This window comes from Schistosoma mansoni, chromosome 3 (genome assembly GCF_000237925.1).
Source record: "Schistosoma mansoni strain Puerto Rico chromosome 3, complete genome".
Taxonomy (NCBI): domain Eukaryota; kingdom Metazoa; phylum Platyhelminthes; class Trematoda; order Strigeidida; family Schistosomatidae; genus Schistosoma; species Schistosoma mansoni.
The window spans coordinates 23,867,583-23,894,928 of NC_031497.1; the positions used below are offsets into that span (position 1 = coordinate 23,867,583).

The 27,346-nt window shown below is 38.0% G+C and overlaps 2 protein-coding genes and 1 non-coding gene across 3 annotated transcripts in view; 2 read left to right on the forward strand and 1 right to left on the reverse strand.

The window, feature by feature from the left end:
• Positions 1–246, reverse strand: part of Smp_018880 (hypothetical protein) — a gene marked incomplete at both ends in the record, with an annotated part of 3,011 nt that extends 2,765 nt beyond the window's left edge. The window contains one exon of the mRNA XM_018799724.1: positions 237–246. Coding sequence (XP_018651484.1) covers positions 237–246 — 10 coding nt within the window. The remainder of the gene's footprint in view (positions 1–236) is intronic.
• A 974-nt stretch (positions 247–1,220) lies between these two features.
• Smp_tRNA_01289_Gln_TTG.1.1 lies at positions 1,221–1,287 on the forward strand. Its single transcript has one exon. It is a non-coding gene (tRNA).
• A 19,987-nt stretch (positions 1,288–21,274) lies between these two features.
• Positions 21,275–27,346, forward strand: part of Smp_132530 (hypothetical protein) — a gene marked incomplete at both ends in the record, with an annotated part of 6,645 nt that continues 573 nt past the window's right edge. Inside the window, 2 exons of the mRNA XM_018799725.1 lie at positions 21,275–21,335; positions 24,917–25,036. Of these exons, the coding sequence (XP_018651485.1) occupies positions 21,275–21,335; positions 24,917–25,036 (181 nt within the window). The remainder of the gene's footprint in view (positions 21,336–24,916; positions 25,037–27,346) is intronic.

Here is a 27,346-nt window from a genome sequence, read left to right on the forward strand (position 1 = left end):
GTTTTCCATGGTGGTCTAGCTTCAATTGACTCACGCTTTCAACTATGAAAATAAATAAATGTTTGTTTGTGTTATTTTACTGTGCAAGCTAGTTGTTCATCACAATATTTAGGTAAACCGACTGATTAGAATAGTTGAAAGTAGTTAGTATGTACATCTGAACTTGTTACATCCGAACGTATGGTAAACGAATGATAACTACTAGGTGTTTCATATGCACTACAGCAAATACTTACCCTTTAACATTGTACAGAAGATTGAATGGCTTAATTAGTATATATTTAACCGAATAATGATATACCTATGTATATTCGATGATTTTGATGTTCGATTATATTTCCTTGAAAAAAGTTTGAACCAGATTGTAGAGAGAAACATTAAATTTACTTCAAATTCAGTTGCTGAGATTTTATAAAACATATTTTTCCTCCATAAAGCAATACATACTATTGTTTGAACTTAGATTTATTATGCATGAATCAAATGAAGATGTTTCGAATGAACAAACCATTAAGTTAAAATTCACTTAGTATTGTTTGTTTGAATCTTCCCATCGATGTGTTAGGACTGCAACTGGTCATTCTCTAATTGGCATATGTACATACTGTGCTTATTGCCTCGATATAGCCTCGATATATATATTCAGATCCTAAGCTATTCTGATAACCCCAGGCTAGAACTACTCAGCGACTTGAACACCAGGGAGAAGACTCGAGCATGAGAGAAAACACTTTACTGCAAGGTTCATTCATGTACAGAAAATACAGGGATTTTATAGTAATTAAGAGACCTTGAGTTTACATAGTAGCAGTGTGTTAATCAACCAATCAGGATCTCGTTATTTTAGTAACATAACTTCACATAACTTCTAATCAATCGCTGATTGGTTGGGGCTCTTTATGAGCCTCTGGAGGCTCTGTTAGAGTTCTCTGGAAACCGACTTAACACCTGTGGACTATCCTCACACAGGTACATCCAGATGACGAGTTCCAAATAGGACGAAACGCGCATCAAACTGGATTCCACTGCTAGTCACTATCCATCTTTGCCTACAATGCTTGTGAATTAAGGCTATATCGAAGCAATACGCACAGTATGCACATATGCCAATTAGAGACTAACCAGTTGCAATCCTAACACATCGATGGGAAGATTCAAACAAACAATACTAAATGAATTTAAACTTCACCCCATCGCACAAGCAAGTGGCTATCAGGACTCAGTGGCCGAGTGGATAACGCGATGGCGTTTGAAGCGAAAGGTACTGGGTTCGAGTCCCAGAGTGAACATCAACTTTGAGATGCAGGTACATTTAGCTGAGGAGTCCCAAATAGGACGAAACGTGAGTCCTGGATTCCACTTCTAATCACTGTCCATCTTTGCTTACAAACCATTAAGTTAGCTACAAAGCACCTTAGCGCACCTAATAAAAATCATAAAATGAAAGCAAAATTGTAGTGAATTATGACAAGAAAAGAAATCTATCTATTTAAAACCTTAGAATTTTCAATATGTCATCTTATAGGTTAAGGATAACACATTGTTAACAAAATAAAAACTCACTACCTAAACTATACTTTCTAGCTCCACACCTATTTTTTTTTATAGTAAAATTTTCTAAATTGTAAGGAAACTAATTAAAGTGTTCTAACTTGATAAAATAATGTCGGAAATATATGCGAATGTGACAAGTGCTAGACCGCAAATGAATGACCGATTCCCATGAGACACATTCTTTGATACCCTTTCATTAACCATCATATTTTATAAACGTTTTTGAACAACCAATAATTTACGACAGAATCTGGTTAATAATAATAGTAATAATACTGCGTAGTTAAACTGTAAGGTTACAGTAAACTACTGATATTAAAATTTAAGTGGAATATTTTTTTTTTCCCATAAAAGTGATTGAATGTAAGGTCAGTTTTTTGTTTGCTACTGTTCAATTCAATAGTGTTGTGTAATTTAAGGTAAATCAAATAACCTTGATTGACAAAGGGATAAGATGTTTAAATCGATAAATAATGAAATTGGGAAGCTATTTTTTTAAGAGTACAACATTACAATGAGAATAATGTGACAATCATAATGATGAACAACGGAATAATGAAATGTCATTAGATCTATATATATGATGGAAGGGGGGAAAGTTGACTATAAACTACTTGAAAGTTATACTTACTTACTTACTTATTCCTGTTGCCCCTCGTCGAGGAGCACAGGCCGCTCACCAGACTTGAAAGTCATATTAACCGTTTATTCGCTTTTGTTTACTTCTATATGCTTCCAAACTTCGTATTATGAGACATATACAATATCAATGAATACTTTCAACTTGTTAATGTGTTACTCTAAATAGTAAATAAAATAGGCTACTTATTGTTAATTTATATCACATTTTCATGTCTTAGTCAACATCAGGTAATTTTATCTTGTACTTTTTGACCTCTAATATCTCATAACTAAAACTTATCTGATATCACTAGGCAATAGTTAACACGATGATTTATTTTTTTAATTAATGGAGTCTTATAAAAAATGATGGAATGCTACAAGATCGTTTCCTAAAAGTAATCTACAAAAACAATTGAGAAGCACGGAATAGATATCTCTTCATATTCTGTTCATTCCGTACTTACTTACTTACTTACGCCTATTACTCCCAGTGGAGCATAGGCCGCCGACCAACATTCTCCTGTTGTGCCGTGTTCCGTTAATAGTTCACCTCTATGACCGTTATGGTACAAGTCTTAACGGTGCATAATATCAGAAGGCAAAGGGAAGCGGCAACTACATTTTTATTGATAAATGATGCAGATCAGAAAGTTGTGAGCACATGAGCAAGTGTAACCGAGCGAAACACAAACGACGTGCATTGGAGATGGCTGGTAAGTCAACTCGTTATAAGCAAGCATTACTCAATATTTATAATCAGACAAAAATGAATGACAGACATGATAAGATACGAAGTGTGTACGCATACACGCTCATATGAAAATATAGTCAAGGTTAATAAGCGAATAATTAACAAGATCAAAATATGACTCATAATGTATAGGAGAATTGGCTTGGCCAGTAGCTAGGACGAAGTATATGGGCTTAACATATAAACCGATACTACACTCCAACCCACTCTGTCCTGGGCCTTCCTTTCTAGTTCTATCCAACTTTTGTTCATTCTTCTCATGACTGTCTCCATTTCTCAACGTAATGTGTTCTTTGGTCTTCCTCTTCTCCTTTGGCCTTCAGAATTCCATAAGAGAGCTTGTCTTGTGACCTAGTCGGATGCTTTCCTCAATGTGTGTCCCATCCACTTCCAGCGTTTCTTCCTCAGTTATCTGACTACCATAATAAAATAGGTTTATATTGAAATTAAGAAGTTCGCTTTTACAATGTCAAACATTTTTTAAACAATATTACCTTAGTTATTAATTTATTCATTTGTCTAATTAATAGCAAATACTTACTACATTTCTTTATCACTTATAAGCTGGGCTAAATAAATTGAATATTCATGTGATCGTTGTTACAATATTCAGTCTTTTTACTATGCCTACCTAACCCAATCTACACCAAAGTTCGGTTATATAATTAAAAAGTACTGTTGTTGAAGTCATCAGTCTAACGATTGTCATCGATTCTGAATCTAAGATTCCGAATTTAAGATGACATAACACAGACAATATATTGGCAATCATACAATAAATGTAGTTTCTGTTAGTTCAAAAAAAGCAAGACAACAGAATAATGATCTTGGAAAGATCTTCTTTAAACAGGTGATAAATAATAAGTTGACCAATGGAATCTTAAAAGATTATCTCAACAAAAATGAACATCTTGATGTTATAATGAATGATTCTTTAATCCTTTAGCACTTGAACGAAACCGGTGGTATAAAATGAGCCGTTAACAATCAATTCCTAGTTATTCAGCTCATGTCTTAGACGCAGTTTGGAGACATCATGATTTTTCTATGGATGCGAATTACTCAAGCAAGCTTAAGATAGACCTGGGAATTTTTGTTTCGTTAATTTCAAGCAGTACAAACGTTTATTCTATAAATATTTCCATCATATTCTCAACATAAGTAAATGATGCATCTGTAGTGACCTGCTTTTTTCGACAAGAACGCGATTGGTTTAATAGAAACAATTATTATTACAACCAATTGTACCGGTGATTGTTTTATCGTACTCGTTGTCGTTTAACTGTATCAAAGTCACTTCTCGTTCCACTCTCCATCTTGTTGGTTTGAACTTTCTTATGCTCTGCCCTTATTGTCTGTAATCGTTTGCACGTCTCGGTATTCTTTCGATACCACGAGATCGCCAATAAATATACTCTCTATCTGGACCAGTCACAGTCTTCTGCTTTGCTAGTTACCAAAGGGACCAAGTCGTTTCTGGGCGCGTAATCTCATTGTAGTGGTGATCATAGTCCATCAAGACTCGATGCCATCTACACATCTTCAGCTTTCGGTATCGAATCATTATAACTTTAATCAGCAAGATAATAATGAATTATTTATTCCTTGAACAAGAGTTATTATTGATCGTGTAAAAGTCTTCATTTTCTCTGTTTTCAGTTTCAACTTTCATTTCATTTAGGTAAAATTATGAGAAAAATTATAACGTACGCTGATAAGTGATGTGGATGAGGCACAATCCTTCGACTCCTGCTCCCTGTACAATTTATTTATAAACTCTGAAGCTCTCCTGTAAGCCAATGATTTTAAGATTAGGAGGGGATTTTCAAGTCATACAAAATTCTTGTTTTTTGACGAGGACTTGAGTAGCACATACCACCAGGCCAGCAGAAACCTTGTTAGACAAATAGTTACCTCCCTTCGCAAAGGTTATGGATTAAAGAATTATTTTTGTCATCCGCGCTCTTTTCGAACTGGAAGTTTACTCCTAACTTGATTTGCATTTCTCGAACTTTTACTGTGTTCTCATGCAACAAATGTACCATTTCTGATCGAAAGAATCTATTCTGAACTATACGTTCGGTAGATTACTTTCTTTTGAGTTTCACCCAATTTAGTAGTTAACTGCGGTTTCGCCTAAGCTTACCTTCAGATTTCTTTCAGTTTTTCACGTGAAGGCTAGTTTCAGTTTGTCCTAACTCGTTTTTATTCATTTTTTCCCGTTTTTAGTGCACTGTATTTTTTTAATGGTCTAAGGATTTTACTAGCATCTATAAAACAGTTTACGTCAATATAGTCATGCGAAATTTATGCAAACGACCTGGATGCCGTTTTGCTGTTACATCTGGTATGTAGTGCGACAACTGAAAAGATTGTTTCTATGAAGCGTACACAGATCTCAGAGCAACTGCTTAAAACAGACCCAGCAAGTCGGATCATAGGTGGATATGTGTCATGTTCAACACGGATGCTGTAGTTTTGCTGATTAACATCACTGTCCTATTGACAGGTCTGTGGAATAAGTTATCACTAAATTAGGTAAAAGACAGTCATAAAAAGGGTAGACAAACAAGGACGCGCAATGAAAACAAGAAAAGGATTTTGACAGTTCTACTATAGATGGAGCATTCAATAGCACTAGAGATGACAGCACCACCGTAACGTCGATGGTAATAGACTCCTCCAGCAAACGCAGGTCTCCCAACACAGGGTCCATGAATGCAACGGTGGTTCCCAAAAACTCTGTGGGTGATTGAACCCACGTTAACAGAGTTAAAAATGACCAGGCGCCACCGTCTAAGCTGAACATTCCAAGTATTTAACGGAAATCAGCTGTTGACTTGGTGACAGTCTACCCCCAAGTATTTCCGTCCGGTCATCAAAGAGTCTGGGAATCAGAAACGCGCTTCGACCTCTGAACAACAAGGTTCTGAACCTGAACTCACTGGAAAACCTGGGAAAGCAATAATGGTTCGTTATGACTCTCTTATAATCACGAACCTTAAAGATAAACCTGACCTTCCCCTCAGTTTTCAAGACAAAATGACAGGATTCTCTGGAAAGAATTGAACTGGAAGCTTGAATTTCCTAGAATAGAGCCTTTGACGGTCACACAGCTCACTCGGGAAAAGACTCTAGGCATCAAATTAACCCGAGGCTACCTCGTGTAACACTCAATAATGCATCCGAAGAAGAGGATGTCCTGCTAGCTAGTCACTTACTGAAATCCGATGAGAACATAAGAATACTGCTTGACATACCGTATTATGAGCAAAGTCTCATCCGGAACATCCCTAAAGAATCCCGCGAGAAGTTTTTCCGCGGAAGAAATATTATTGCGCAAGATGTACTGGAAAACACGGACTCTGGTCAAACAAACTGATATAGGAGAATGGAAATTATTCAAGCAATCCTTGAACCTCAAAAACATACTGACTCAACATGTGATGAGACTAGTCAAGAAGGACAGAGATTCTAGACACTGACTAATGAAGATAACTTTCCCATCCTCTCATATGGCAGCTGCAACTCTGGAAGCATGACTATCTACAACAGGGGGATTGAGATGTTCGCCCTCAACTTGAAGTGGATGCTCATCGAGATTTCTTACTGCACACAGTCTTATGTGCTACAAAGCATTCAGTTCCTCTAACGGTCCCAAAAAGCTACAAACAACGTACAATAATCAAGAACCGCACTATTCGTTTGCTAAGCCGCAAAAGGCACTGTTGGGCTGAATATAAACGAACTGATAACAACGGCGCGTACAGGCAATACGAACATATAAGGAACATATTCACAAAGGCAACAAGAGAAGACGGGCTTCAGTACCAGACCAAGCTTATCGATAAATTTGTCTCCGATCCGAAAAGCTTGTTGCGTTACGCAGCTTCTCTTCGACAAGCCAAAACTGCAGTTTCCCAAGTGCTAGGTTCTAATTGTCCGACCAATAACGACGGTGATGCCGCTGAACAATACTCTCAGACATTTCAACTGACCCACATCAACTACACTGATGAAAACTTCGCCTGCACAGGACTTTCCGAAGTGGACCTGAGCGCTGACCTGATGTTCCGTAAACTGCAGCACCTAAGAGAAGACACTTCTCCCGGTCCGGATATGGTTCATTCTGCTATACTGAGGGAAGCAGCTTCAATTTTTGGCAACACCGCTTAGAGTGATAATTTCACACTCGCTAAGTCGAGGCAAACTACCGGAAATTTGAAAGCTGGCTCACATCACACCGATTTTCAAAGGAGGTCGACGCAGCGAACCCTCAAGCTACTGACCGGTGGCCCTTCTCTCCATACCTTCTAAAATTATGGAGTCCCTTATTTGCGATGGTATACACGAATACTTATTATCCCTAAAGTTCTTCTCACCCCAACGGTATGGTTTCAGGAAGGGTCACTCTTGTATAACCAACCTTCAGATTGCGGTGGATAAATGGACAAGCATCATTGATCGTAAGGGGAAGGTTGACATTATGTTACATCGATTGAGTGTGTGCCCTGTTATATATGACGTGATGATTCCCGCCAATCAGAGAGGAGTGAATTTATCGATCGGATCAATGCTACACAAAAGCCGTACGAGCAGTCTTGAGTACTTATCAGTCCTGCTTTCTACCTAACCCAGCCAGTTAAGACCAGAACACCATTATCAGCCTCTGCAATATGAATCATTATTCTCAAACATACTGGGTTTATATACCAATCAAACTGATCACATCGTACCATAAAATAGAAAATAACATTTGTACAAGATTTAGTCAAATGTGGCTGTGAATAGGGGGAACAGTAATTAATGTACTAGGGATAACTCAAGAGTGGTAAATCGTATAATAATGATCTATAGGTCAAAATTAAGCTTGTAATAAGAGGAACATGAATATGAATAGTTAATTTACTTAACAATTGTACGATAGAAAACATACTTATCATATTGGTCCATAAATAGTCATCAGAGTTACCATTCATAATTCTCTTCGGAATATAACACATTATTTACCTTGATTTCTCACAAGCTTTTGATCGGGCCAACCATATATGTCTTATCAATAAGCTCAGATGATTGGGTATCAAACCACCTTTGATTGACTGGCTCGCTTCCTATCTAGAAAACCGACATTTTAGGGTCAGGGTTAACTTCACTTTCTCTCAGGCTATGAAATGTCCTAGTGGGGTCCCCCAGGGCTCAATACTAGGACCTTTTCTCTTCTTGATTTATATAAATGATCTTCCACGTCAAGTTTCGTCTGACATATTGCTTTTTGCTAATGATGTGAAACTTTGGAGAGAGAGATACGCGACATGTTGCAGACTATAGTTACAACTTAGGAAACTCCTCTCTAGAGGTATCCCAAGTCGACAAAGATTTAGAAGAGTTGGTACTCTACCACTTGAAGTCATAAGCTAACTGTGACAAAAACGCCTTTCAAGCAAACCTTGCGCTGGTAACATTGAGGCGCATTTTTGGCCAGTTTAACAGTAGAACTTTCCACATAATCTTCAACAGTTTTATTCGTCCCCATTTAGAGTACGGAAACATAGTATTCCCTCCCTCCCTCCAAAAGGATAAGGACACTCTGGAACGTATCCAACGTCGAGTCTCGAAATCAGTTCGGGAACTCAAATTCAAACCTTATGAAGAGCGCCCTCAGTCACTTAACCTTTACCCGTTACAGTATAGGTGAAATTCTTATGACCTACAGTATCCTTAACACTTCCCCTTAAACATCTACTTAAGCTTAGTCACAATACTAACCTACGGGGTAACACTCAGAAACTGGAGACCCGACATAGCAGAACAGACTGTATACACAACTTCTACTCCGTAAGAGTTGTCAAATACTGGAATTCGCTGCCGACTGAGTCCTTTAAGAGGAAACTTGACCTATTCTTAAGGACCAGTTATTGTAATCGCTTAATTGTCACGACTTCTTTAAAATCCTCTGTGAGCCGATTGTACATCAGCACTGTAGCACGTTATATTTTAACATTCACTTGGGAGCAGGAGCGATCCGAAACAACAACATAACAGTCAGGACCGGTTAGTGTCTCTGGAGTGAGAACACGGTGTACTGGCACAACAGATATATTTTTAAGATTGAAAGACGCGGTTCGAGTACAAAAAGGGAAATTTATCGCAAAGTAATTTCACTAGTTGTTCTGCAGGTTCAGATCGCGTAGGGCTTGTTCCTCTTCTTCCAGTGCATTTTCTCTTTGTTGCCCTGCAATAAGAAAAACAAACTCGCATTAATAACGTTGCATGTAATGGTTTTTGATGCCATTACACTACTCCCTTTCTACATGAGGCACTGTCCTCAGTGCTGGGCGTGGGTATGCTACCCCTCCTTCTGGTGGAACTTCATAATGGCTGATTGTAGTCAGGGGGTCGGTGAACAGGGTATCTAAGTGCACCGTTGTTCTGTCTGGCTTCACTGATTGTATTGTGCTGTTATAACGTCGTCTTGATGATAAAAGACATTGAGGTATTGCATCGTCCGACATTCCGCAGACGACTTATTGATAAACGATTGTAGAAGGGTTTCGAAGATTTGGTTTGTTCTTTCCAGTAAGCAGTTACTATCAGGGCACTCGACCCATTCTTAAGGACTAAGGATAATAACTTAGTGTAGTTTACCGATTTCTTTTTTTCCCTCTATTATCGTTAATATACCTAGGTTCTTGCCTGGAGGTTTTCGTGATCCATTGTCACTATACACGGAAGCCCGTTAAGCGAAAGCTTCTTCTATCCCATCCATAACCATTTGAACCATTTAGTCACGCGAGTAGTTCTAATCTGGATGCCGAGACTGGTGGGAAATGGATAACGCGGAAACATAAAAGATAAAAAAAGATACCTAAAGAGAGCGCGCGTATAGTCGAAAAAACCTTGTTGAACTCACGTCATGTGCATCAGGTTACTCCGCTTAAGTCCAAATGTAAGAAAATATTTAGCCATGTCGTGGATGGAGACAGTTCGGCTTCACCAAATGTTGTTGTGAGTCACTCGTTTGACTCACACGACACTGTAAAAAGGAAAGCTAACAGTAAGAAGCCAGTAGCTCACATGCAGGAACTGACATCACGGTCGAAAGCCGTGAACACGACTTTTAAAGGAGTTAAACAGGTCCCTAGTGTAATCATTTGGAATCTAGAAGAATCGAAAGATACCGACCCTGCTAGGAGACGTGTCCACGATCTGCAGTTAGTGGGATCTGTCATCGGAAATGTACTGCCCGATGAGGTCTCAGGGGTACATATCACGAAAGTCATCAGACTAGGTAAATATGTTGGAGGCGAGACCCAACAAAGAAGGATCCTTGAATTAGTACTCGGTAATTTTGAGGAAAGAGACGTAGTATTGAATAACGCACGCAAAATTCGTGATCCAAATATTCGTATTCGACCAGACTGGCCACTTGAGGACCGGATCAAGTGGAAGAATGCCCTGACAGAGTTGAAAACTCGAAAGCTAAACGATGAAACGAACCTTACGATTAAGGGTTTTGGGTAGTCAGGTCTTGGAAGCCAATGTTTCCGAGACCTGTGTGGGTAGAACGTACGTTTCCAAAAACACCTTGAATGTGTGTTACACGAATGCCCATAGTCTTCGAAATAAGATGTCTGAGCTAAGTTTGATGGTGGACGAATTAAATCCCGATATAATTGTTATCACCGAAACTTGGCTCACTGTAGATATAGACTGTTCTCCCATCATTGCAGGCTACATCTGTGTCAGAAGTGATAGAGTTATAAGTCGCAAGGGAGGAGGCATAATATTATATGTTAGGGACCACTTTCGCATCCACTCGATCATATAGGAGGCGTATGTAAGTGGTACGTGTGAGGTAGTATGTTGTACGATAAGTCTGTTCTTGAAGTAAGACAGAATGTTGTCTCATCGTTAGAGACTTCAACGCACCCCATATCAACTGGATAGAGCTCGCAGCTCCAGATGGGGTTTCCATAGCGTCCTTCTATCATCAGTTGTCCAATGTGCACTTATACAATGTATCGTAAAGCCGACACATATTGACTTGGAACATAATCCGTCATTGATAAATCTTGTCCTCACACACCACTGTGAAGATGTCGTCGACATTCAACACCTCCCCCCACTGGTGAATAGTGACCATGTCGTACTTTCCTTTAAGTTCCGGATACACGGTATAGAATTTGAATGTGCTCCACCCCGTCCTACTATCTGGAGGGATAATATTCTGGCAATCAGGGACTATGCTATCTCGGTTGACTGGTCGGTCGATGCTGATGGATCGATCGATGATGCATGGAATAGGTTCAAGTCTACGTTCGAATCCGTAACTCAACCGTTTGTGCCATGGTCAGCACGTAAGCCATCACATTGCCCTCCATGGATTAATAAGGAAACCCGGAAGGTGTTAAAGCGTAGGAAACACTTCTGGAACTTATTCTTGTCAACAGGTCAAGCATCATTTAAGTGCGAATATAAAAACCCGGAATATATGTAAAAAGACCGTAGCTAAATCCCATACCGCTTGCGAACGACAGTTGATATACAATAGCCGTATCTGTCCGAAGCGACTGTTTTCGTACGTCAAAAGGCGGACAAAACGTAGTGATGGTATCCCCCCATTACTGTTAAACGAAAATTCAGATTTACTAGCTGAATCTGATCTAGCGAAAGCTGAGACATTTGCAACCTATTTTAGTGAAGTATACTCTACGTGTAGTGTTACATCTACTTGTCCCATTGACAACGAGATACCAGCTATAGGACCTATACAAGTGACCGAGGATATTGTTCTTCCATTGATAACTAACCTCAAACCTTGTAAGATACCGGGCCCCGATAGGTTACGTCCACGTTTTCTGTCATCGCTTGCGGACATTATTTCAAGACCGCTCACGACGCTCTTCAACATGTCCCTTTCACGCGCTCAACTACCTAGAGACTGGAAAGACGCTATAGTTAGTCCTGTATTTAAGGATGGTCAGAGACGGATCGTATCTAACTACCGGCCTGTCAGCCTGACCAGCATAGTAGTTAAGTTACTTGAAAAAATAATTCGGGCTAAGCTACTGAGTCACATAGATTCGTATAATCTATTAACTCCCGAGCAACATGGGTTTCGTAACAAGTGTTTATGCTTAACTAACTTACTCATTGCGAGAGGGGATTGGGCAGCTGCCCTAGATAACGGCCTGTCTGTAGACGTTATATTCATAAATTTTAGCAAAGAGTTTGACGAGGTTTCACACTTAGGTCTTATACCGAAGCTCTCGAGCTTTGGAATAACAGGTGCTATACCCTTATGGGCCAGGGTACTCTTGCACTGGTCTTCAGGAGAACCGGACACCATCCAGACTTTCATGCGGCAACCCAAACAGTACAGCTCAATCCCGTTTAACAGGAAAGCCAGACACTGCCCAGGCCTAACCCAAGCAGTACAGTTCAATCCCTCCCTATAGGATGACCAGACACTATATGGGCTTCAACGCTACAATCTGAACAGTACAGTCCGATCCTGTGGCGCGACCACTCAGGTACCAAACACCCTGATGGACCAAGTTTTTGGACCGTATGAAAGAAGTGTATCCACTTTAATTCTATACTACCTGCTTTCTGATTGGCTAATATTTATCAAGGTCACCTTAGATTTGTTCAAAGGTCGTCCGTAAATTATAGTCTCGCCGTATGGTAAGTAGTGTTTGCATGAGTAAACAAGGTTTCATTACTGTAACACCTACTCGCAACCTTTTTCTCGATTTCTACCTATCAGTTGGTTTAAGCCATTGTCAGCGTTAAAACGCTTAGTGTTGTAATTACAACAGCTCACTGACTCGTTTGAAGTAAAGACCGGTGTCAGGCAAGGTTGTTTACTCTCACCCTTTCTCTTTCTCCTGGTGATCGACTGGATTATAAAGACGTCAACATCTGGAGGGAAGCACGGGATACAATGGACAGCTAGGATGCAGCTGGACGATTTATACTTCGCAGATGATCTGGCCCTTCTATCACACACGCAACAACAAATGCAGAAGACGAAGTGTAGCAGCAGCCTCAGAAGCAGTAGGTCTCAATATACACAAAGGGAAAAGCAAGACTCTCCGACACAACACAACATGCACCAATGGAATCACACTTGAAGGAGATGCTTTGGAGGATGTAAAGACTTACATATCTGCGCATCATCATTAATAAACATGGTGGATCTGATGCAGATGTGAAGACGTGGATCGGCAAAGCAAGGGCAGCATATTTATAACTGAAGAACATCTGAAACTCAAAAGAATTGCCAACCAACATGAAAGTGAAAATTTTCAGTGCAAATTTCAAGATAGCTCTATTGTGTGTGGCGCAAACTTGGAGAACTACGAAAGCCACCATCCAGAAGATACAAGTGCTTATTCACAGTCGTCTACGCAAAATACTTCGGATCCGTTGGCCAGACACTATCAGCAACGAGCTACTGTGGGAGAGAACAAACCAGATTCCAGCGGAAGAAATTAGGTAGAAGCGCTGAAAGTGGATAGGATACACATTGAGGAAAGCACCCAACTGTGTTACAAGACAAGCCCTCATTTGTAACCCTGAAGGCCAAAAAAGATGAGGAAGACTGAAGAACACATTACACCAAGAAATAGAGATAGACATGAGAAGAATGAACAAAAGTTGGATAGAACTAGGAAGGAAGGCGCAGGACAGAGTGGGTTGTAGAATGCTGGTCAGTGGCCTATGCTCCTTTGGGAGTAGCAGGCTTAAGTAAGTAATGTAATAAATCAGCATAAGTTACGGGTTCTTGATCTCTTGCACCTGTTTATCGTATTTGCGCCATATGACCCCAGTATGAGATACGTCTCAGGACGTGCTATGTTGACTTTTACTCCGTCAAATAAATAATAAGGTATTGCAAAACTCACATATACTTCTGAGTTTATTGGATAGGTCTTCATTAACGGATTTGCTGTCAATTTCCTTCGATTTTGAGATACTTTGGATTTTCAGGTAAATTGTAAGCACTACTTTTAGCTTTGAATGATTGACATACACATTTTGACTAGGTATTTATTTAGCCTTTAAATTTCGAAGCATGATTTCTTGAGCAATTACTTCAGCTTACACCCTCTTATTCTTCTGAAAATTGTATTTCAGGCATATCCTCACTTCAGTACTTAAACCATGTATATAATGGCAGGATAAATCTGACATTATTTTCAACAAAAGCTTATGGTTGTTCAAGGTTTTGTGGACTGACGCCATTTGTAAACAAGATTCCTCTTGCGTATGAAAAATAATTATACCCAAGATTTATGTAGTTCATCAGTTATTATAAGGATACTACATGTTTTAATTCTTTAGGACACAATATTTGTAAACCTTTTATCACCACTTCCAAGAATATTTAGTGGTCTTGGGATAGCTGGTGTACTGTTCGGAATTTGCTACCACTTTTATGGCTCATATTCTCCACTGTTTGTGCAACATTTTCTCCTGTTCGGAAAGTCAAACCCTCAGTGTTGTGAATATTTGGAGTATCTAAGAGTTCCTAAAAGGTAAGTCTAAAGTACTGTGTCTTGTCCCAGTTAACTACACTTCAGAATTAGTTTCTATTGTTTCCCATAAACCACCGTCAAGTGTCCTATACAAACCTATAACCGTAACTCTTTTACAAATTAATATTTCTTGAATATTTATCCTCATTCACACAAAAAATTTCAAAGATTGGATAAATTCTTTAACTTAGTCGTTTTTTACATAGGGTTATTATGCCAACCTATACATACGGAGGAAGAGAATACCCTTACTACGGACTTTTTTGAAAAACTCATTATTAAGATTTGACTTAATAGTTTCAAATAAGCTGATAATTGGGTGTATTGTTCATGGTAATGTATATCAGAAATTCAATTCCCAACTCATTGGAATATTACAAACGTATCTTATTATCATAAAAAATCTCGGTTGACTAGCAAGTTAAACTAGTATTTATTGACGGCTTGGTTATATTGTACACATCATACAACTACTTAGTTGTACTTCCAATGGTAATTGGATTACTAATCAAGTGGCGAAAAACAGCAACGTAGTCTTATCAAAAAGTGACATCATCCCATCAGGATGGTTTGAGCCACTTAGCTACGATGCACAAGATTTTAGAAAACCGGAAATCCAAATACGTGGACAAAATGTCTGAAAATCAGTTAAAGTACACCTATTTAGTTTCTCCCTACAGCTTATAGTCCTTGTTCTTAGGCTTTTGATTCGTTTCCATTACTCTTCTCAACAGCTCTTGAAAAGTATAGTTAGTAAGGTCGACCCACTATCATAACAGGTTTTATATCATTTCCGTAACACTTGCTGCATACAATTTTCTAGATAATCATCTTCACAATCTAGTGGATTACTTCACTTTAGATGTACTTGGTCTTCATCAGTAAACAAAAAATAAACTATTACCATTTCATAACTCCCAAGAAATTGTCCTTTGTTCTCCTCCAGTAGTTTCAGTGTATACTGACATTTACAAATCCGTGACATTGTCGTTTGATCAATGTTACTTGAGTGAGAATTTGTTCCTGGTAATGTAATCTACCTATTAATTGTTTATTTAAACGTATAAATCTTGGTACAAATGGGTATTAAAATATATAAGCGCCATACAAATGATAAGAAATTGTGAAGAAATAAAGAAAGGAGGGTGAGTACAAGCAAAAACAACAACAATAAAAATAAGTGGACGAAAACAGTATGTAAAGGGAGTAGCAATCCACAATTGATTGGTCACTGAGTAGTGACCAGTGTAATTCATCTTAATTCCTTTTTAGTGCTTATAAAATTGTAATCTGGCCACTAATCCAAGTAAATCAAGATCTCATGCATTGTGTTGAGATGTAAGATGATAATTGACAGTAAACCCTGGACCTAGGTTTCTTGCCACTTGGTAGTTCAGTTAAGAAAAATGAAACCAAAAAAATCCTTTCGGTTAGAGAAGTTCCTTTCACTTCCAAAAAAGGCAGGACTGTTACTGGCTTCAATTTTGGACCATATCTGGTAACGTCTCAAGCCACTAAGTTGCGTCATTTCTTGGACCACAACCACAGAGTTGTGGAGAACCGACAAATTACAGCACTGTGAAACTTTTTTTCATACATCGAAACTGTGCTATGAACTGACCGCCTCCATTTTTTCTAACCGGTCTCAGCCTTAACAATTAACGAAAGACGTGGAAGTCGCTGGGACGAAATTCATATTACATTTCCAATCAACCAACCTCAGTGTTTCAAGATGATGATACTAAGTAAACTATCGTCACTATGCCCGAACACGTTGCCGAACCTCATAATTACTTGAATGGTTGCAGTTCTTCATAGAAAACGATAATCGAACACAGAGAGTTGCTTAACATCCTCACATCACAGAGGCTAGGTTTCACTAGCATATAGCACAACTGGTCTTACCGATGCTTTTTTAAATCTGACTTTTGATAGACAGAATAACATCATGAAGGCACCAAAGATAGTCCAGATTGACATAAGCCCCTCTGGCTTTCACTATGCGTAAGTTGATCCTATCACTCACGTCACCACCATCACTTATACAACTACCTAAATACACGAACCTCACGACCACTTCTAACTGCCCACCACCAAAAGTGGGTGCAGGTTCAAGGTCCTGCCAATCTTGTAAGATTACTTTGAAGGTGCAAAGCACATGCTATACCTACGGACATCAATTATCAACTGATTAAATATGGATTGCATGGCTTGGGTATCACCGCACATTAAGACAATATCATCCACATACTCAAGGCCAAGAAGTCTTTCTCTAGGCAACAGATCCACACCACCATTACATACATTCATCAGAGCTGTTCCCTGAATATCATCAATGGCAAAGTTGATGAGGAATAGTGAGAATGAGTAACCTCACCTAACCCCATTGCTTGATTAAAGCAATAGAGAGAGGTGGTTGTATTCCCTCAATCTGTTTGAGTTGTTTGTATAGAGAGCCCTCAAGATTATAATAAACTTCTCAGGTACATCTTTCAACAGACTATCCTGGAGTGCAGTCCTGTGCAACGAGTCGAAGGTAGCCATGATATCAAGAAACAGCGATAGTTGGCCTGCAGTAAGTATGGCGGTGCTATTAAATCTTGTGGGGGGAGGGTAAAGATATGATCGATACACTCACGACGAAAACAAAAACCAGTCTGGTTTTGGATATTCTGAAGCATGACGGAGGCCAGTAGTTCAGACACTGCCGGAAGTAGTCTTATCCCCCATTAATTGAGTCCGACGACTGTTGTCTCATTCCAAGATGTTAGAACACTTTAATCCCCAGACTTTTCTTAACAACGTAGTCAGTTCCTTAGCCAGAGGTTCTCTATCCTCTTTAAAAGGAACTAAGTTTATGTTATCTGGGTCTGGTGATTTATGGGGCTTCAGGAATTTGAGTTCCTTGCGAACTTGCACGTTGTTATGTGATCAATGATCACCGGCTGAACTGTTTTTCGTAGAACTCTGTCTATCCTTCAGTATATTTTTCATTGGCGTTCCGTAAGCTTCACACGTTGCCTCACTCACACCAGGCCTCCTGGTGTTAGTGTCTTGGGTGTGTTGGAAGGGCTTCTGACAGTTACCAGATGCGGCTTATTGCTTTTAACTCGTTAACACTTTTCAAACACCAGGCTTCTTAATACTTATGCAAACTTTGCAGAATTTTTCTACGTAAAAATCTACGTTTATTGTTAAACTCGCGGTAAGCCCGAGTAGACCAACGTACTTCAATATGTGGACCACTCAGTTAGCAATACTGAGGTTAGATGCCGGATATCAAATAAGGTTGTCAGATTGATTAATAAGATGATGAATCTTCATTGGCTGAGGTAGTAAGGAAATGCTCATCTACCGACTATCTGGACACCCAATTTTCATTGATGTGGGAGTAGGTTGGAAAAAAGCCAGGTGCTCTCAAATCAAACGTTCCATGAACTCTTCAAGTCATTAACTAATAAACTGAGTCGTGCAGGTAGGTTTAACCTACGTGATTGGTTTCTACGCGACTCTTAATCGTCTGGAATGGTGGGAATTTATTCACTCTTTGTCTTCGCTTAGATCCCAAGTTTTGTATGTTATCTTAAAACTTTTTTTCGACTCTAAAGACTTTTTCTTGAATTATATCATTTATTCCTTTTCTTTTCGACTACCGCCAATACTGTTGCTACTCCTACTACTCTAGCGTCTCGTTGTACTGAGGTGGTGTGGCAGCGTGGACAAATACTCATAAGTACCAGGTTGTATGTCGCTTACGAATGACTGATTGAGATCTTGCGTTGTTTAAATAAGTAGTTCTGAGTTGAAACTTCAAATAGTGTTATCCAATTTTTTCTAATTCGCCATTTTACAAAGTTATAGCATCCCAGTAGTCTTTCTTTACCATTTGATATTCATGAAGAAAGATGATTACCTCTAAGATAGGTCTCATTGTAAGGTAATATCACCCAAATCTGTAGATTAATTTGTTTTCATCGTAGCTTGTGACCTATGCGATGTTGAGACTGAGAACTTCATATTTTGCTATAGTCGCGTTTCGATCACATATATTAATTCTAAATCCATTAATTAACGTTTGGTAGCATTAATCAATTCATAATATATCATTGTCACTATCCGTTATCTTTATTTGCTGATTGTTAAGTTAAACAGTTTATCAAAACTTAATTTCTCCGGTCAATAAATTAATTGTATCCGTATTTATAAGCAATTGTATTAAATCTTTGTTTACAGATGGTTTAAATATTTTTACATAACTGGTGTATTCTCCACATTATGTGTCCTACTGGTTGAATTATTTATGCTATGTAAGTAGATTTAACATTGCTTTTCATACCCTTATATTTTGTCACTATTGCAGCATTCTTATTATCCAATTCCTGTATTGTATACCACAATTATTTTGTAGTTGAATTCATGATTCGATGTAAGCTAGACCACCATTGAAAACCTGGATGCACTGCATAGCCGTTTCGTCCCAGTATGCGACTCCTCAGCAGTTCCCATCCACAACCCCTCACTTACCACTCGAACCTAGAATCTTCGGTCTCACGCGTGAACGCTTAACCACTAGACCACTGAGCCAGCATCCAACGGTTTTAATGTCTAATTTCAATCGACCCATGGATGGTTGTGCAACCATTCATCTATTATCTGAGGTAGATACCTATCATTAACACCGTTGCATGCCGGCTCAGTGGCCTAGTGATTAAGCATTCATGCGCAAGATCGAAGGTCCTAGGTTCGGGTACTAAGTGCAGGGTTGTAGATGCTCACTGCTGAGGAACCTCATACTATGACGAAACGGCCTTCTAGTGCTTCCAGGTTTTCAATGGTGGTCTAGCTTACATCAAATCATGAATTCAACTTTTAAAATCACTACAATCTCCATTAACACCATTCTGATCATAATTATTTTGTAAGTATGCAACCAAATAAAATTTTTCATGTTATTGAACTGACTACTCTGAGTTTAGGTACAATAAATGGATAGTAAAGCACAGTATTATTGCGAAATTTAAGTTTACTTCATGTAGACTCTACTATTTACTTTTTGTCATTATACAACAGTTCTTTATATTATCATGTAGCAAGATTTTATTTATTTTATTTAAACACATACATATTGGTACAAAAGGGCACCAGATACATATGCGCCACACAAAACAATGAAAATAGGAAGATAAAGGGTGAAAAAGAGGGGGACTGAAGTATACAACCGGAAGACTCAGTTAAGAAAGTTAGAACCACTCTTTATGAAGAAAGTAAAAGAAGGTTACAGCAGGCTCGCCACTGGCTTCTATTCTGAGCCATATCTGATAACGTCTCTAGCCACTGTGTTGCACCGTCTCTCAGACCCCAGCCAGGGAGTCGTGAAGGGCCAACAGAAGCTAGCCCTATGCAGCTTTCTTTCATACCACGACACCATGTCATACACTGACCACCTCTCCGCTTTTTCCAACCAGTCCCAGAGTCGACAAATAATGCACGACGTGGAGTTCTCTGGGATGACATTCGTAGAACGTGTCCAAGCCACCGAAGTCGGTGTTTCAAGATGGTGACACCAATTGAATTATCGTCTCTGCGCCCGAACACATGATGCCGAACCTCTGCATTACTAACATGGTGTAGCAAGATAAACTATGTTTTAGTCCTAACTAATAAAAATATGTTTCCGTTAATGCATCCCGTTCAATTGTAATTTATCCATGTCTCGTTACGTTTAAATGACGAAAGATAAAAATTAGTTTGGTTAAAATGTCAAATATATGTACTTCCTTTAATTATTGAATCCGGAAGGATGAAAATATTAATTACTTGTGTATGGTTTTCGTTCAGTTTACTTTCATTGTATTAACAAATTCAGTTTGGCTTTTGATCCTTGTTTAGTTTGGCAAATTCTATACCTTGAGGTAAGATGGTGGTTGGAGGTGGTCAACAGGAAACAATGGACCCGGGTTTCGTGCTACTTGGCACTCGTCAGCAAGGTGTACCTGTAATCTTGAGGGAACTGATGCTCCCTGGCGGATTCGATCGATAGCATTCGATCAGCATTAAGAAGGACATGACACGCATGACATTGATCACCACCCAGTGACCAATCAATTGTGAAATTCTGTAACTAATTATCACTAAATATGTTTGATAAATAACTGGATAAACTCGAATGTAAATCAATCTTCTTTGTTCTCCACTTAATAAGTCTTACTTTCGTCTGGTTGGAACTTAGAGAGAATGGAGCTGTTATAGTTACAATTTGTCGTCAATATTACAAATATATCAGGCTTGTTGAGTAATCTGATTAATTTAGAAATCATTTTTTGTCGTAAATTGATTTCAGTTGAGGTATAGTTGAAAACCATTGGAAATCTGTTTCATGACTCTTCAGTTGTGTGCATTCTCAACTCCACTCAAAGTGGTATCTTTAGAGCAGTTAACCTGAATTAAGCTCACGGTTTGAGCTGCGATCAGTTTGGGTTATAGTGCCAATCCCATTTATAAGTTACTGTCTCACCCTTGACTTGTTTAGCTCTACCGGTTATAGTTCCTTATTTGGACTTCGAGAAACCCTTCTCAGATCTAATCACTAGTATGGACATGGTTATTCATTAAGGTAACTTTCTATTCTAAATTTTTCTGAATTTATATAACTTTAAAAGTCTTTTTTTTTCTAGCTTCAGTACTCAACAAAACCATAATTTCTGTTTTAATCATGTATTTGGTACATGTTTCACGTCGACTGTATGAGTGCGAATATGTTTCCATATTCAGTAATTCTCAAATGAGTTTTATGCACTTTTTGATGGGTAATGGATTCTACTTGATCACTCCTATTTCAATTTTGCTTTCTCAAAGTAATGCAGGTAATTAAAAATTGTTATTTTGTAAACTTTGTATGTTTTCATTTTATTTTATTTATTTAAACACATAAATATTGGTACAAAGGAGCACCAGATACATATGCACCACACAAATCTTTGATTTGTGTGAGGGCTGTGATACTGTCCAGGTGCCCAAACTGAAGCAGATGGTTTTCTTAGGGGCCCACACCCGGAGACTTTGACCTAAAGGTTTGATCCACAAGGCAGTGGAGCATCGTGAGGAGATGCAGTCCCATGGTAGCCCGTGACCAATGACTGATTCATACGCCATTTGTTCCTTCAGGATACTGGAGCCCATGTGCACCATTGGTTTTGAATCAGGGTTTTCCAACTCCTCTAGGTGGACATTCTGTGTCCACCAAACCGGTTAAAGTGCCGGACATTCGCTTTTCGTCCTCTCAATTTCGTAAACAGTACCCGTAGTAATAGAAGGCAGTGAGTAGGACTTGTATGGCAGAGGCTATATGCGCGTGGTCATATGAGAGCATTTGGAGAGGGAGAGCGGATCCTCCCCACTCTCCGCCGTACCATGGCATTTGGGGGCCAAATGGGAACAGTAACGGGGTGAACTTGCATGCATATAGCAAACAATTCTCTTTGAACCTAGCACACAACAATACCGTTATGAACTTTGTATGTTTAACTATGTATTATTAATTTTTATCTCTAGTTAACAATTTTATTATCCTTTGTTACTCTTTAGTAAATTCCAGTTATTCATACTCAATATTTCATTTTCTTTCTGCTTGTACTGGTGTGTTGTACAGTAACGTAAGACTCTGGGTGACATCTCTCAGAATCTATCACAATGGCGTAGTTGTATACACTCTTTATCTTCCTTTAAACCTTGAGATTAAAATTGCTTCATAACTTTTTTACTTCCTATACTATATCCTTACATATAACCTTTCTTTATATACTACCACCACTAAATTAACTACTTCTATGATATCGGTGTTCATGTTGTTGTGCTAATGAGGTATGGCAACTCGGACCGATGCATATATGTGCCTGGTCCTACGTTGCAGCTGACTGACTGAACGTAAGACTGTATCAGATCTCACGTTATTTCGAACCATCATCAAACTGTCTAACGTGATAATGACAAGCATGTATGGTTTACTATACGTACTGCCAGTGTTACGTGCAATGTTTTATGGTGTAGGAGTAGGTTGGAAGAAGGCTAGGGGCAGCCAGATCAAAACGTGGCACAAATCCATGAAGTCACTGACAAGTGGACTGAGCCATGCTGGTAGGTGTAGACTACCCGTTTGGGATTCGCGAGATGATAGCAATCAATGGTTAGAGACCTTAAATGACATGGCTCAAAATCATTCGCACTGGCGAAGGTGCATCCACTCTTTGTGTTCTACCAAATTCTAATCTTCTGAATTCTTCATGTCCCTATCCTTTTTCTCTTTCCAAATTTATTTCACTGTAATATACTCCTTGAATAACATCTTTAAACCCTAATCTTTCCGATTACTGCTTATACTCTTACTACTTCTACCACTATGTGATTTGAATCGACAACTGTATCTCTCTGCTAATGTAGTATGGCAACTCGAACTGATGTACGTACGTACGAAGTTCTACGTTGTGATTGACTGACTGACTGCCAGTGTTCATCAATGTTTATTCATTTTATTATCTGAACTTCAGTCTATTCTATGATCAGTTTTTATTTTTAATAATTGCTTTCTTATTCTCACAGTCTGTATATAGCACCGTATAATAATATACGAATTTTATAATAATCTAGTTGATTTTGGCAGTCACCAGATAGTAGTTAGTAGGCGTTAAATATAAATACAATTTAGTGATTAGCTTAATTAACTTTTAATTATTGAATCACAGATTCGAACTACGTTTCATCTATTTCTATATGAACTGTCAATAATGTATCACTAATCTTGAGATAGAAAGTGGTACTGAAATCTGAGTACACTTATCACAATCTGGTTAATGAGCTACACCAAGTTATTTAATAAAGCTAATAAGTGTTGTATTGGTTCCAATGATATTCTGATTATCTTTTTTTTATCTGTAATTATTGTCTAGTCAAATATTAGATTCTTGTAAACAATGAGATAGACCCTATTCACCACTGTTTTTATTGCTCAATATTGTTGTACGTGTTATCTTAGGGATTCAGGAAAAGTTCAATTCGCAAGATTTTATTATTTGAGTTTTGTAACTGTACTATGAGAGTTGGATACCAGTTAATTAATTTGCACTACATGATACTTCATTGTTCAGTTACCACATAAAACAACATATAGCAGATGTTAGGATTAGTATGTTTAATATAATTTATTGTAAAAGTAATGGAGTTAATCTGCAATAGAGATAATTAATGTATTCAGTCTAATTGTATGGATTCTCTCCAATGTCTTTCAGCAAGCTTTTATTCCTAGAGAGCATGAATTTTTGCAATAGTTGTATCAACATAAAGGCCTCTTGAAACAAGAATTTCTTAGAGCACAAAACTTGTTTTCGACAAAGAATCAACTAGCAGTAAACATGTTGCTTAGAACTGGTTCTTAAAACCTAATACTGGGAATAAAGCTCCGGTCGCACCACCTCGTTTTCGGTAGGATGGAGTTCTAACTTCATAGATGGTTGTTAATCTTTTAGTTGATCACGATATCAGTATCATAGGCACTTGATGTCCAATCTTGACGATTTGTCACACGTGCTGTATAAATTAGTATGTATTCAAATTATAAAATTAAAATATATACCGTCTTGTCTCTATGTGACATTTTCACATAGCTTATAGCACAAATTGGAATTCACGTTTTATCATGATCTTCCATCGTTTGAGTCTGTTACCATACGGATACCTAAACCAACTACTTGAGTGAAAGAACCAAGATTAATTAGGAAGCTTTCATTCGGTAACCGAGTCGAACATATATGTACATGACACTCCTAAATATATATCTTTTTCCCTTAGAAAATAAGGTCAGATTTTCAACCAGTAGCATATCTCCATTTTCTTAGACAATTAATCTAAGTCATCAGGAAACCCTGACTACCTCCAATCACCATCTTATCCCAATATAGTGCATGCAATATCGAGTCACCCAGACTGGTGGCCACATTGCAACTTGATCGATAGCATTCGATCTGCACTAAGAAGAACCTGACATACATGACGTTGATCACCACCCAATGATCAGTCAACTGTGAATAAATCTTAATCAATAGTGTGTGCTCGTCAGCATCTTCCACTTACCATACCCTATGTCTATGAAATTGATTCAACGTATCACGTTCAGTATATCTTCTCGGAGTGTCTCCAAAACTTGAGTGGGTGTTTTTACATGTTTGTGGAGTTTCAACTTAATGGTTTACATATTCGAATTTTAACCGTCTCGTTTTTGGCTGTGAATTCTATTTCCCCCACATATATCTTCATAGTTCACCAGATTTTACGTAGAGCATCCACACAGTGAATGTCGCTCAGCTCTAGTACAATCTTTATCTATAGATTCACCATAACGTTTTATTTATGTACCTTCATTAATTGTATCATTTAACAATCATTTATCTTTCAGCTGAACGATCATATTTAGTTATTGGTTTATTTACTGTACACATGTTAATACTCCAGTATTTACAGGATTTGGTTTTCCGACAATTAGCTGCATTACGTTCAGGAAAGAATGAAAACACAGGTAGTTTCCACATAATACAAAATTCATTTAATATACTATTTATTTGCCTGAGATCTCACTATTTTTAGATTTCTGTCCGGTTGAATAAATTTCGTGAGCATTTGATATTGATTGTCTACTGCAAGTGCGCGTTGCTGACGAGTATCAACCAGTAAAACACTTGTGTTTATAAGGATTTCCTATCAATTGCCTCCAACCACCTAAACAATAGGCTTGTTTATCATTTTAGCATTATTATTATTATTTAAACACATAAATATTGGTACAAGGAAGCACCAGATACATATGCGCCGCACAAATCTCATTTGATTTGTGTGAGCGCTGTGATACTGCCTAGGTGCCCAAACTGGAACAGGTGGTTTTCTTAGGGGGCCACACCCGGAGCCTTTGACATAAAGATCTGATCCACAAGACAGTGGAGTATCGTAAGGAAATGCAGTCCCATGGTAGCCGGTCACCAACAATTGATTCATACGTCATTTGTTCCTTCAGGATACTGGAGCCCATGTGTACCATTGGTTTGCAATAAGGGTTTTCTAACTTCTTTAGGTGGAATATCCGTATTCACCAACCCGATTAAAGGACCGGACATTCTCTTTTCGTCCTCTCAATTTCGTAAACAACACCCCTGGTGCGAGAAGGCAGTGAGTAGGACTTGTGTGGCAGAGGCTATATATTCGCGTGGCCATATGAGAGCATTTGGAGAGGGAGAGCGGACTCTCCCCACTCTCGGCCATACCAGAGCATTTAGGGGCCTGTAGATAATATAAACTCATATTATAATACTTAGTAAAATACTCTCATTATAAAGAGTAGAAATTTTATTCATTAAATAGTAAGGGTTACCATTATACATGGCTTTATTGATTGTTCTTGTAATTCGTTAACAATTTAAAGCTGAATTCATTGTTTAATAGATTCATATATATGTGATAAACTTGTGTATAATATGGTTTATGCAGTATTTGAGTACCAGTAAAATCGATAACAGAGAATGGTCAATGGCAATGCTAAATATCAGAAAAGCAAAATTACAAATCCTTACACAACTTTATTTGATAATTAGTTACCTTGTTTCAAAAAGGTTTTTTGAATCATTGATTAGTTATTTTATCTCGCATAGTTTGTAATCTAAGATGAAAACCAGTGAAAAATTGATGATAAACAATTAACCAGATGGGATTACTTGTCCTGAACTTTTGTTAAAGTTACCTTTGCTTTAATCCAGTTTCTTTTCGAAATATTTTTATCAGTATACATTATCAACTGTAAACTCTTGCTTCGATTTGGGCACTGGGGCAGTATCACAGCTCACACACAAATCAAGTGACTTGTGTGGCGCATATGTATTCTGTACCCCTTTGTACCAATATTTATGTGTTCAAATAAATAATAAGTAACTATAAACTCGGTCATTATGGTTACTGATGATTATTGGTGAACACCTCAACAATTCGATTTTTTTTAAAAAATGCTAATTCACACAAATGATCAAAACTGAAATGTATATGGAATTTTTCTATCCATACAATCTTTATTACTTTTTTTATTTATTTATCTAGTTCTTGGAGGTTTGGTAATTTATTCCATCTAAAAACATTTTGAAATTTATAATATTAATTTAAAAGACTTTTAACTTAACTCCAATAGTCATATGATTATAAATTATATTTGATTAACTGGGTAATTCAAAACATGTCGGTGTATATGACATAGTTTTATGTAACACTATTACAAGGTTTTTGTGATATAGAAGGTAGAATATGTTAGGGATGTTAAATCCCCAGAATTTGCTTAGTAACTGACTTATTTTTATAATTTTATTTTGAAAATTTGAATTTCCTTGTTTTCGCGCCAAAAGCGCGCTCCTTTCACCTTCGGGTCGTATTTCCCATTTGGAAATATCTTAAACACTATTGGTCTGTTGTACCTTTTTAATGTGTTATTTTGTAGTGCTTCTCAAGGACAACTTTGTATTATATAAGTACGTTTGATTTCTTGTACTTCGGCTGCTTACGGAATATATTTTCCCCTATTTCGTCTTGGACTTCTTCCTCTAGTTAGCGTGGCCTATCGTGTCACTGTGTCATTGACCTTCATTCGTTTACTGAGAAAATCGTAATTAGCATCAAGCATATCAGAATAAGTAGGATGCGATATCAAAAACACTCATTGTTCAGTTTACAAACATATTCCATTTTTATATACTTAGTATTTATGTGTTTATTTAACAAACTAATTGGTAAATACATTAGAACTACAATTGCCTGATTAGAATATAACCCAGCCAGTGAAAATCAACTTAACTCA